Source organism: Oncorhynchus tshawytscha, unplaced genomic scaffold (assembly GCF_018296145.1).
Source record: "Oncorhynchus tshawytscha isolate Ot180627B unplaced genomic scaffold, Otsh_v2.0 Un_scaffold_4246_pilon_pilon, whole genome shotgun sequence".
NCBI classification, from domain to species: domain Eukaryota; kingdom Metazoa; phylum Chordata; class Actinopteri; order Salmoniformes; family Salmonidae; genus Oncorhynchus; species Oncorhynchus tshawytscha.
Genome location: NW_024609831.1, coordinates 1,731,218 through 1,744,216, shown reverse-complemented (window position 1 = coordinate 1,744,216; position 12,999 = coordinate 1,731,218). Strand labels below are relative to the sequence as shown.

General features: G+C 44.3%; 1 protein-coding gene across 3 annotated transcripts in view; it reads right to left on the bottom strand.

Annotated features, from left to right (window-relative positions):
* LOC112237475 (sentrin-specific protease 7-like) overlaps positions 1-12,634 on the bottom strand; it is a 30,495-nt gene extending 17,861 nt beyond the window's left edge. Inside the window, exons 1-7 of one of the 3 annotated variants that reach the window (XM_042319454.1) lie at positions 12,263-12,634; positions 11,881-11,988; positions 8,619-8,707; positions 6,136-6,501; positions 5,655-5,755; positions 3,154-3,341; positions 2,149-2,548 (exon numbers count right to left, since the gene is read on the bottom strand). In XM_042319454.1, the coding sequence (XP_042175388.1) occupies positions 2,149-2,548; positions 3,154-3,341; positions 5,655-5,755; positions 6,136-6,501; positions 8,619-8,707; positions 11,881-11,988 (1,252 nt within the window). In that variant the 5' untranslated portion in view covers positions 12,263-12,634. The remainder of the gene's footprint in view (positions 1-2,148; positions 2,549-3,153; positions 3,342-5,654; positions 5,756-6,135; positions 6,502-8,618; positions 8,708-11,880; positions 11,989-12,262) is intronic. The other 2 variants (XM_042319456.1, XM_042319457.1) reach the window with 2 other exon arrangements.
* Between the last annotated feature and the right edge of the window lie 365 nt (positions 12,635-12,999).

The window sequence follows — 12,999 nt, the reverse complement described above, 5'->3', positions numbered from 1 at the left end:
TGCCTCCTCTCTCGCTCCTCTCTCTCTCCCTGCCTCCTCCTCTCTCTCTCCCCTGCCTGCCTCCTCTCTCCTGCCTCCTCTCTCTCGCTCTCTCTCTCCCCCCTGCCTGCCTCCTCTCTCGCTCTCTCTCCCTGCCTGCCTCCTCTCTCGCTCTCTCTCTCCCTGCCTGCCTCCTCTCTCGCTCTCTCTCTCCCTGCCTGCCTCCTCTCTCGCTCTCTCCCTGCCTGCCTCCTCCACCATGCAAGGTACATTAACATGGAGGGACAAAGGGGACTGAGAATAACCAAGTCTTCTCTCGTTATCACTATGGTATTTTCCTAGTCAGCACTTTGAGTGCATGTGAAGACACACACATACACACACTTCAAAAAAAGTGAGCCACCCCTCTGCGGTGGAGCCAGGCATTAATCTCTCAGCACCGCTGACAGCTGATGGTTTCCCAGGCCCGCCTCTGGCTACACATCTCTGACCACAAAGAGCTTGTAAAGCTTTAACTAGGACCCATTAGGAGAAGAGAGAACAAATGCAGACCAGATGAGGATCCTCATCGGATGTTGTGTCCTCATCATTCCCCTGTTGATGCCCCAGCCCCATGTTGACAAAAATATATTTTAATGGCAAATATTGCCTGTACCGAAAATTATAAACCCAAGCTTGAGTTTCCTCTCTTTTCCAACCGCTTCTTGGCTCCTCATGTCGTCATCATTATGAAGGCTCCTGTACTCGTTACTACCTAATCACTGTGGATTTGAAGGGCCAAGACTCCGCTAGAGAGAGGAAGCCCATGGGTCTCTGCTAGAAGAGGTCCTCGCTAAGGATGCAGCTCACCACTGATCCAATCAGTGGCTATGGGCGTGGCTTAGCTGCATAGAAGTTAAGGTTAGTGTTGGTTATAGGGGTGGAGCTTAGGTCCTTCCAGAGGACCCATTCTAACTCCACGGTGGTGGTGCACCATGCCAACAGAGGGAGTTTCCCTGTAAATTGCTTACAGTGTGTCAGAATGTGCTCTGGGTCGTTCGTAAATTCAGAGTGTTTCGCTCTCGGGAGCGTTCAGAGTGTACGCTGGACACTCTGGCTGAGGAGAAAGGTTGATCCGAGCGTTCTGTAGCTGGCTAGCTACTTCCAGACATAAATGAGAGAACACCTCACTCTGACCATTTTACTCGCTCCAGCAGTGCTGATTAGGCTGTTTTCATGTTATCTAGAGCGTTGGTGACTAACTGTGATTCTGGCAACAATTTAGTTGTTTTTTTCCCAACGTTTACTGACACCGGTAATATTCAACAGGTGTTGAGCATTTGTAAATTCATCCGTTTTTAATCTGCTCTAGCCAGAGTGAATTTACCAACGCGCCCATAGTCTCCCTCGCCTCCAGTCTGGTTTGCATAGCCACAAAGTCAGATTCCACAGCCACATTCTGCCTTGCAAATGACCTCATTACTTTCTTAAAGAGACACCACACATTTTGATAAAAGATATTGCTTCTTCTTCTGCAAATGTTGATCAGTACAATAAAATAATATGTTCTAACAGTTGCCAATAAAATAAGTCCAAAAATGGAAAGGATTGCTTATCATCTGTAGCCCCATAATATCAGCTACAACAAGCTCAATGCACACAATCCTGTTGAATATTATGCATTCACCTGTATTGTGAATAGACCTAGGCTACATCTTGATTCACCCGGTTTATCAATGCAGATTTACCATTCAAATAAATTACCATTATGTTGTTTGGTACTTAGATGAGTAAAAACTAAGTCCAACTGATTGAACAGTAGCTGAGTTTATCTGTCTGGATCAAGTGCCATTCTGGGAATTTGTCTAATACGCCTTCTTTCTGTTGTTGTTGTGGTATTGTTTTAGTATCGAGTATCGTGATACTAGCCAGTCTGTTATGTAATGGCCCTGAACCCCACTAAGACATACAGCTGAAACCGCTTCCTCGCCTGTTCATCCATTGGTGTCGGATGATATTCTATACTGACGCCACTGGGTGAGGAGGGCATTTTGCTTCGTTTATAATGTTGGTTCAGCGTAACAACACTCATATTACAGAGTAGTATGTGACATCATACCGCCAGTCTATGCGTGATATGGTATGTTCTGATCAATATGCTATGAAGGGTTAAACAGTGGGTCAACTTACTAGGTTCTGTGGAAGTGGGCTTGGGCCGCCTCAGCCTGAGATGGAGGGAGAGACACTTGGTTGGAGGCCTCCTCTCTCTGTCTGTGAGGTTAGCCCGGAGGGGAGGCCTCCTCTCTCTGTCTGTGAGGTTAGCCCGGAGGGGAGGCCTGCTAAAGGAAAACTGCTTCTCCTGTGTGGCCTGGGTCACTGAAGCCACAGCGGAGAGGGGGTGTTTCGGGGACCCTGTGGATGCACCTCTGGCCCATGACATCAAGGGGCGGTCGGGAGGGTCGTCACTATCTGGGCTCTGGCTTTGGTGGCCTGCAGGGACAGGGACACTTCCCCTGGGGCCCGTCCCTGGTGAACCACTAGTCACCTTGATCTGGTTCTGCAGTGATCCTGAGCCTCCCTTCCCCTCCTTCTGAAAGCACACCAGGTAGGACTATTAGTCACAGGGGTTAACCTAACAGAAACTCCCCTAGAAATTATTACAATCAACTAGAAAAATAAAAAATAAATCCTAAACGAAAACGTATGAGCATGCAAATGCACCTACACCAACCAGTTAGTTCTCATATAGTTTGCTACAGTTTGTTTTCAACGGCCACACTTTACAAGACTCTATACTATTATATAGACCAAGCTACCCTGGGGTGTTATCCTGTTGCAAGATATGGAGCTACCAGCTCAGCTGAATCAGGACTATCTGTATAGGGTGGAAGTTAAGCAACTTGGTTGTTCACTGTTGTCATTTCACTGTGAGGAATAGACCTAGCAACACTGAGTTAGCCAACACTAACAATGCCTGAAAAAGCTAGCCAACGCTCAACCTAGCTAGCGAACAAGAATGGTTACGACCAATAACTGTATACCAGACTAGTAAGTATAAGCAATTGTTTTCCACTAGACATATATTTATGTGAATCCTGAGGCCAGTCAACTGTATGTGTCCCAAACGGCATCCTATTAACTATAGTGCCCGATCTAGGGAAGAGGGTCCCACTTGAGACACAGCTATAGTCCTACCTCTGTGTTTTGTGGAGGAGATCCATTCATCCCAGAGTCATGTTTCCTCCATGTTGAGTCTCCTGGGGAGACAGAGAGCCTGTCGTCCGTCTTTGAGGAACTGTCCACCTCTCTTTCTGGAGATGGTTCTGATGCAGAATCCTGCTCCGACTCCACTGGGCTGCATCTCACAGACATTTGGGAATCTCCTGAGGAAGATGTAAAACAGAAAAGGAATAATAAAATATATGCCGTTTAGCAGACACTTTTATCCAAAGTGACTTTGATAAACGTTTTCGTATGGGTGGCCCCAGCGGGAACCGAAACAACGAAACACAACAGTTCCATTTTGACCCTTGTTGAAGAGACAGTAGCCTGCTTGCCGACATGTATGACATGACAGCAATAGCCACAGGAGTTGTCTAAAGCACACAGCTAAATGTTGCGTCTCCTGAACGAGAAAGAGTTAAAAGAAAAGCAGTCTGAAGGCAAGAGATTGTTTACTGCAGGCATTTTTAACAAGGCCATAAAGTTAAGCATTTGTTTATCCAACCAGGAAAATGGTCAGGCTTGCCAACACAATATAGAAGAAGAGGGAAACGCAGGGGGAGTTTGTTAGACACAGCAACACCTGCTAAATGTTAACCCCACTGCTCATGCTTCAAGAGGGCCACCATTGTTCCTGTTCCCAAGAAAGCTAAGGTAACTGAGCTAAACAGCTATCGCCCTGTAGCACTCACTTCCGTCATCATGAAGTGCTTTGAGAGACTAGTGAAGGATCAGATCACCTCCACCCTACCTGACACCCTAGACCCACTCCAATTTGCTTACCGCCCCAACAGGTCCACAGACAACGCAATCACACTGCCCACTGCCCACTGCCCTAACCCATCTGGACAAGAGGAATACCTATGTAAGAATGCTGTTCATTGACTACAGCTCAGCATTTAACACCATAGTACCCTCCAAACTCGTCATTGAGCTTGAGACCCTGGGTCTCGACCCGGCCCTGTGCAAATGGGTCCTGGACTTTCTGATGGGCCGCCCCCAGGTGGTGAGGGTAGGAAACAGGTAGGAATCTCCACTCCGCTGATCTTCAACACTGGGGCCCCACAAGGGTGCGTTCTCAGCCCTCCCTGTTCACCCATGACTGCATGGCCATGCACGCATCCAACTCAATCATCAAGTTTGCAGACGACACAACAGTGGCAGGCTTGATTACCAACAACGACGAGACGGCCTACAGGGAGGAGGTGAGGGCCCTCGGAGTGTTGTGTCAGGAAAATAACCTCACACTCAACAAAACAAAGGAGATGATCGAGGACTTTAGGAAACAGCAGAGGGAGCAGCCCCCTATCCACATCAACAGGACAGTAGTGGAGAAGGTGGAAAGTTTTAAGTTCCTCGGCGTACACATCACGGACAAACTGAAATGGTCCACCCACTCAGACAGTGTGCCTCTTCAACCGCAGGAGGCTGAAGAAATTTGGCTTGTCACCAAAAACACTCAAACTTTTACAGATGCATAATCGAGAGCATCCTGTCGGGCTGTATCACCGCCTGGTATGGCAACTGCTCCGCCCACAACCATAAGGCTCTCCAGAGGGTAGTGAGGTCTGCACAACGCATCACCGGGGGCAAACTACCTGCCCTCCAGGACAACAACAACCCGAGCCACTGCCTGTTCACCCCGCTATCATCCAGAAGGTGAGGTCAGTACAGGTGCATCAAAGCTGGGACCGAGAGACTGAAAAACAGCTTCTATCTCAAGGCCATCAGACATTGAGTGACATTTGAGTGGCTGCTGCCAACATACTGACTCAAATCTCTAGCCACTTTAATAATTCAAAATTGGATGTAATAAATGTATCACCATTCACTTTAAACAATGCCACTTTATATAATGTTTACATGCCCTACATTACTCATTTCATATGTATATACTGTACTCTATGCCATCTACTGCATCTTGCATATGCCGTTCGGCCATCACTCATCCATATATTTATATGTACATATTCTTATTCATTCCTTTACACTTGTGTGTATAAGGTAGTTGTTGTGAAATTGTTAGATTACTTGTTAGATATTACTGCACTGTCGGAACTAGAAGCACAATCATTTCACTCACATTAACATCTGCTAACCATGTGTATGTGACCAATAAAATTTTATTTGAAACTCCAACAAAACACTTAACGAGGAAAAATCTTGATTACACAAGTATGTTTGACCCTTAATTGGTTAAGACAATGTAGATATAAGCGACCTCCAACTGCTGTGGATCTACAGCCTAGACTGAGCACCGAGATTTAAGACAAATGTTTTTAGACAAAAAATACATTTTTTACAAAAATAGCGTAGCATCCACAAGTGTAGATTTTCTTCATCAGGCCTCCCTAAGCTGAGCACATTGTCTAGGGATTGTTTTGGGCTGTGTGAGAAAGATTGAACGGTAAGCTAGAATTTCACCTCAATGAACTCTCTGTGTGTGTGTGTGTGTGTGTGTGTAAGACACTGACCACTGAACTCTGCACGGCGCGTCTTGAGCAGTGGCGACACACACCCAGTCTCTTGATTCTTGTCCCGACACAGTGTGTCTGATGCCCTCTTAGGGCGCCATCTAGTGGAGGACAACGGTACAATCAGTTCAAATGATTCCAAGCATAGATTTCTATGGTTGGTGTCACTTCTAGTTCTGACAGACTGACAGATACCAGAACAAGTGTGAACCCGAACAAGCAGAATCAGACGTCAATTCACATTTAAAAAATAAATCCTAGACTTAAAGTTATCAGTTTTTTAGTTATCAATCTATTATATTGTAATTTTATTTGACATTTATCCATATCGACTTACAGGAGCAATTAGGGTTAAGTGCCTTGCTCAAGGGCACATTGGCAGATTTTTCACATAGTCAGCTTTGGGATTCGAAACAGCAACCTTTCAGTTACTGGTCCAACGCTCTTAACCTCTAGGCTACATGCCGCCCTGATGACATACCCATTTTTGAAGCAGGGAGGAGAGGCTGCTGGGAGTCTTTGTTCAGCTTTGTGTGTTGATGATGTCACAGGGCTTGATTGGATGTGAGGTGGCTTCTTATGAGTCAGAGACTCCGTCTGCTTCCTAGGTGTTCCGTTGACTGCTAGCTGACAGCGAGCGGGTGATCTCCGCAGTGTGCTGGGCATGTGGGTCTCTCTCCATTTGCTGTGCTCTGGGGAATTCCCTCTCTGGCTGGCAACTGGATGGTGTTCTGGGGTCTGAGCTGGTCTCTGGAAGCCTGTTGACTGGCTGGAGGTCCATTTGTCTGATTGTCCAGGTCCAAGACGCGCTTCACAGACATCCCTCAGAACTAGCCGGTTAGGAGTGCTGCAAACAAGCAAACAATGATCAAAGTCTATCTAACATCTCAGGAACTACATCAATACCATATATAGTTGAAGTCGGAAGTTTACATGCACTTAGGTTGGAGTCATTAAAACTCGTTTTTCAACCACTCCACAAATATCTCTAGTTTTGGCAAGTCAGTAAGAACATCTACTTTGTCCATGACACAAGTCGTTTTTCCAACAATTGTTTACAGACAGATTGTTTAACTTATAATTCACCGAATCACAAATCCAGTGGGTCAGAAGTTTACATACATTTAGTTGACTGTGCCTTTAAACAGCTTGGAAAATTCCAGAAAATGATGTCATGGCTTTAGAAGCTTCTAATAGGCTAATTGACATAATTTGAGTCAATTGGGGGTGTACCTGTAGATGTATTTCAAGGCCTCCCTTCAAACTCAGTGCCTCTTTGCTTGACATCATGGGGAAATTAAAAGAAATCAGCGGAGACCTCAGAAAAAAGAAAAAAAAAGTGTAGACCTCCACAAGTCTGGTTGATCCTTGGGAGCAGTTACCAAACACCTGAAGGTACCACGTTCATCTGTACAAACAATAGTACGCAAGTATAAACACCATGGGACCACGCAGCTGTGACACCGCTCAGGAAGGAGGCGCGTTCTGTCTCCAAGAGATTAACGTAATTTTGTGCGAAATGTGCAAATCAATCCCAGAACAGCAGCAAAGGACCCTGTGAAGATGCTGGAGAAAACCGGTACAAAAGTATCTGTATCCACAGTAAAACAAGTCCTATATCGACATAACCTGAAAGGCCGCTTAGCAAGGAAGAAGCCACTGCTCCAAAACCGCCATTAAAAAAGCCAGACTACGGTTTGCAACTGCACATGGGGACAAAGACTGTACTTTTTGGAGAAATGTCCTCTGGTCTGATGAAACAAAAATAGAACTGTTTGGCCATAATGACCATCGTTATGTTTGGAGGAAAAAGGGGGAGGCTTGCAAGCCGAAGAATACCATCCCAAACGTGAAGCACGTGGGTGGCAGCATCATGTTTGGGGTGCTTTGCTGCACGAGGGACTGGTGCACTTCCCAAAATAGGTGTCATCACGAGGCAGGAAAATTATGTGGCTATATTGAAGCAACATCTCAAGTCATCAGTCAGGAAGTTAAAGCTTGGTCGCAAATGGGTCTTCCAAATGGACAATGACCCCAAGCATACTTTCAAAGTTGTGACAAAATGGCTTAAGGACAACAAAGTCAAGGTATTGGAGTGGTCATCACAAAGCCCTGACCTCAATCCAATAGAAAACTTGTGAGAAGAACTGAAAAAGCATGTGCGAGCATGGAGGCCTACAAACAGGACTCAGTTACACCAGCTCTGTCAGGAGGAATGGGACAAAATTCACCCAACTTATTGTGGGAAGCTTGTGGAAGGCTACCCAAAACGCTTGACCCAAGTTAAACCATTTAAAGCAATGCTACCAAATACTAATAGAGCATATGTAAACTTCTGACCCACTGGGAATGTGATGAAATAAATAAAAGCTGAAGTAAATCATTATCTCTGCTATTATTCTGATATATCACATTCTTAAAATAAAGTTTTGATCCTAACTGACCTAAGACAGGGAATTTTTACTAGGATTAAATGTCAGGAATTGTGAAAAACTGAGTTTAAATGTATTAGGCTAAGGTGTATGTAAACTTCCGACTTCAACTGTAACGGTAATATCATCTGTGTAATATAACCTGCACTTTTTTTGTCATCATGATTTCCACTGTACTAGACATTTTGACCAGGTACATTTAACTGGTTGAAGAGCACCATCTACTGAAAACAGTAAGCACTGCAGATATCCATGACCACTGCATCCTGGCAACAAAATAACCAACAAAAACCAGGCACGAGGCGAAAGCGCAGAAAAGTGGTGGGGAGTGTCATGGTTGACACGTTATGCTCCCAACGGGGTCAAGAGTCAAGTAAGTCATCTAGGAGAGATAATTGACATTCTTAATCCAGCAGCACTGTCCAAATAAGCTCTGGTCCAGTGTGTCACGTCACTTGTTGATGCTGTTCATTAATCTCAGCAGCATGAACGCTATGGACCAGAGCCATGTACAGATCATGTCTATACATACCTCTGTTTCCCTGCTCTGGGGATGTGTCCATTCAGAGAGCCAACATGTTCAGGCCTTTTTCCATTTGAAGAGCCATTGCACCAGCTTGTCTGAAATGACACACAGTGTTGTTTCAGCATAACTATTAACTCATAGGCTACATAGTACATTGGTCTACAGCTTTTAAAGTGTCTTGAGAGTGATTGGTTTAAATTAGAGAAGAGTCTTGGGTTGGGTCGCAAATGGCACCCTATTCCAGAGGAGGCTGGTAGGAGGCACTATGGGAGGATGGGCTCCTTGCAATGGCTGGAATGGAATTAATAGAACTGAGTCAAATGTGGTTTTCATATGTTTGATACCGTTCCATTAATTCCATTCCAGCCATTAAAATGAGCCCATCCTCCTATAGCTCCTCCCACCAGCCTCCTCTGCCATTGTCCCAGTTGTGCACTAGCCACCCTGTGGGTTTTGGTCAAAAGTAGTGCATTGATTATATAGGAAATAGGGTGCCATTTCAAAATCAAATCAAATTTTATTCGTCACATGCGCCGAATACAACAGGTGTAGGTAAACCTTACAGTGAAATGCTTACTTACAAGCACCTAACCAACAATGCAGTTTAAAAAATATGAATAAGAAATAAAAAGGAACAAGTAATTAAAGAGCAGCAATAAAATAACAATAGTGAGACTATATACATGGGGTACCGGTACAGAGTCAATGTCCGGGGGCACCGGTTAGTCAAGGTAATATGTACATTTTATTTGGGCAGCACTTTGGGAGGTTTCATTAGCATGACTTATATAATATTTTATTAGGAACACCTAATATTGAGTTGCACCCTCTTTTGCCCTCATAACAGCCTCAATTTGTTGAGGCATGGACTCTACAAGGTGTCAAAAGTGTTCCACGGGGATGCTGGCTAGAGGTCAACCGATTAATCGGAATGGCTGATTAATTAGGGCCGATTTCAAGTTTTCATAACTATCGGAAATCGGTATTTTTGGACACCAATTTTGCCAATTTTTTATATATTTTTTTACACCTTTATTTATTTAAGTCAGTTAAGAACACATTCTTATTTTCAATCCCGGCCTAGGAACGGTGGGTTAACTGCCTCGTTCAGGGGCAGAACGACAGATTTTCACCTCGTCAGCTCGGAGGATCCAATCTTGCAACCTTACAGTTAACTAGTCCAAAGCAATAACGACCGTTGCAATCCACAAGGAGACTGACTGCCTGTTATGCCAATGCAGTTAAGCCAAAGTAAATTGCTAGCTAGCATTAAACTTACCTTATAAAAAACAATCAATCAATCATATTCACTAGTTAACTACACCTGGTTGATGATATTACTAAATATTATCTAGCGTGTCCTGCGTTGCGTATAATCTGACTGAGCATACAAGTATCTGACTGAGCGGTGGTAGGCAGAAGCAGGCGCGTAAACATTTATTCAAAGCACTTTCATGCGTTTTGCCAGCAGCTCTTCATTGTGCGTCAAGCATTGCGCTGTTTATGACTTCAAGCCTATCAACTCCCGAGATGAGGCTGGTGTAACCGAAGTGAAAAGGCTGGCAAGTTAGCGGGCGCTAATAGTGTTTCAAACGTCACTCGCTCTGAGCCTTGGGGTGGTTGTTTCCCTTGCTCTGCATGGGTAACGCTGCTTCGAGAGTGGCTGTTGTCGTTGTGTTCCTGGTTCGAGCCCAGGAAGGAGGGAGGAGAGGGACGGAAGCTATACTGTTACACTGGCAATACTAAAGTGCATATAAGAACCTCCAATAGTCAAAGGTTAATGAAATACAAATGGTATAGAGGGAAATAGTCCTATAATTCCTATAATAACTACAACCTAAAACTTCCTACCTGGGAATATTGAAGACTCATGTTAAAAGGAACCACCAGCTTTCATATGTTCTCATGTTCTGAGCAAGGAACTTAAACTTTAGCTTTCTTACATTGCACATATTGCACTTTTACTTTCTTCTCCAACACTTTGTTTTTGTATTATTATTAATTTTTTTTTTTAAATTGTACCCCTTTTTTTCTCCCCAATTTCATGGTATCCAATTGTTAGTAGCTACTATCTTGTCTCATCGTTACAACTCCCGTACGGGCTCGGGAGAGACGTAAGTTGAAAGTCATGCGTCCTCCGATACACAACCCAACCAAGCCGCACTGCTTCTTAACACAGCGCGCATCCAACCCGGAAGCCAGCCGCACCAATGTGTTGGAGGAAACACCGTGCACCTGGCAACCTTGGTTAGCGTGCACTGTGCCCGGCCCACCACAGGAGTCGCTGGTGCGCGATGAGACAAGGATATCCCTACCGGCCAAACCCTCCCTAACCCGGACGACTCTAGGCCAATTGTGTGTTGCCCCACGGACCTCTCGGTCGCGGCCGGTTACGACAGAGCCTGGGTGCAAACCCAGAGTCTCGGGTGGCACAGCTGGCGCTGCAGTACAGCACCCTTAACCACTGTGCCACCCGGGAGGCCATTTTTGCATTATTTAAACCAAACTGAACATGTTTCATTATTTATTTGAGGCTAAATTGATTAAATTGATGTATTATATTAAGTTAAAATAAGTGTTCATTCAGTATTGTTGTAATTGTCATTATTACAAATAAAAAAATCAAATAACAATCGACCGATTCATCGATATCTGCTTTTTTTGGTCCTCCAATAATCTGTATCGGCATTGAAAAATCATAAATCGGTCGACCTCTAATGCTGGCCCATGTTGACTCCAATACTTTCCACAGCTGGGTCAAGTTGGCTGGATGTCCTTTGGGTGGTGGACCATTCTTGATACACACGGGAAACTGTTGAGCGTGAAAAACCCAGCAGCGGTACAGTTCGACACTCAAACCAGTGCGCCTGGCATCTACCACAATACCCCATTCAAAGGCACTTAAATATTCTGTCTTGCCCATTCACCCTCCGAATGGCACACACACAATCCATGTCATAATTGTCTCAAGGCTTAAAAATCCTTCTTTAACACGTCTCATCGCTTTCATCGACACTGAAGTGGATTTAACAAGTGACATCAATAAGGGATTATAGCTTTCAACTGGATTCACACAGTCAGTCTGTCATGGAAAGAGCAAGTGTTCCTAATGTTTTGTACACCCAGTGTATACCTTATAGCTATGCCGATCTCACTTATCACCATGAGAAAATATAAGCACAACATGTATTCACAAATAACGAGTCACCGTGTGAAAATGCAGTTCATTGGGGATATGTCCACTTCAAATGGAAATTATATGGGATACCTCGAATGGGCTGGAGGTATCCCGGAGACGTGAGAGAGGGGACTGCATGTGCATGTTGTCAGCTTCTGATGGCTGTTTTCTCTTGGGGATTTTGAAGGGGACTGCCATCTGAAATGAAGAATTACTGTATTACGGAGGTGCCATTTAACGCTGACCTGCTTGTAGCTAACTATGTTGTAGCTCTGGTCCAGGCCGTTAGTGTGCATCCGTCCACTAACGTTACTAGACCAGAACTAGCTATTTTCCAACACCTCCTAATCAAGTTAACAACAATGCACAGGTTATGTTCAGAAAGATGTGACAGTTAGCCAGTTATCCAGTCATATGAAAAGCCTTTGGTTAGCCAACATAGCTAGCTAAGTTAGCTAACAAGCCAACTTACTTAACTGTCAAGGGTGCTGAATCAGACGGAAAGATGGCTAACGAACGAAAACAAGAAGCATTGTAAAGACGCCATTACGTTGTCATTTGCAACCAATTAAATGTTATCATATTGGCTAGCAAACAATGGATGACTGCTTCTAGTAAAATGCTACATCAATCTAGCAGCAAGAAGCCATCAACAACAGAGGCGCCTCTAACGTTAACAGGAAATTGTTGAAAACATGTTTACGCGCAACATGTTTGCACTCTTAAAGCGCAGAACAGGTCTGGTCGGTTTATTACTAGACCTGAAATTGGTGTGTCAAGTTTAGGCAAAGGCAATTAAGCCACAAAATCATTATTTATGGATCCGCTCTGGTGATACATAAGAAGTTTATGAATTGCAAATGTGTACAATGCACAATCAAATACAGTAGTAGTGGGACGGCGTAATGCTACGGTTGCGCAGTGCAAGACTTCCGTATCTAGCTATCTACTGTAAATAACTTTACAACAAATAGCTTTCTATCACATGTAGTAACTACTAGACAATTTAGCACCTATAATGTGTTGTATACGAAAGGCTAAGAAGAAATTGATAACATTTGGATTTATTTGTGCGATGGACCGTTGGTGTTGAACTAACCACGTACCATTAGCTACCAGTTAAACAGACGCTGTTGCTAGCAGCTAGCTAGCTTTGTGTTAGATCTAGGCTAGCTAGCTAATTATCAAAAACATTAGGCCTGATTTTGT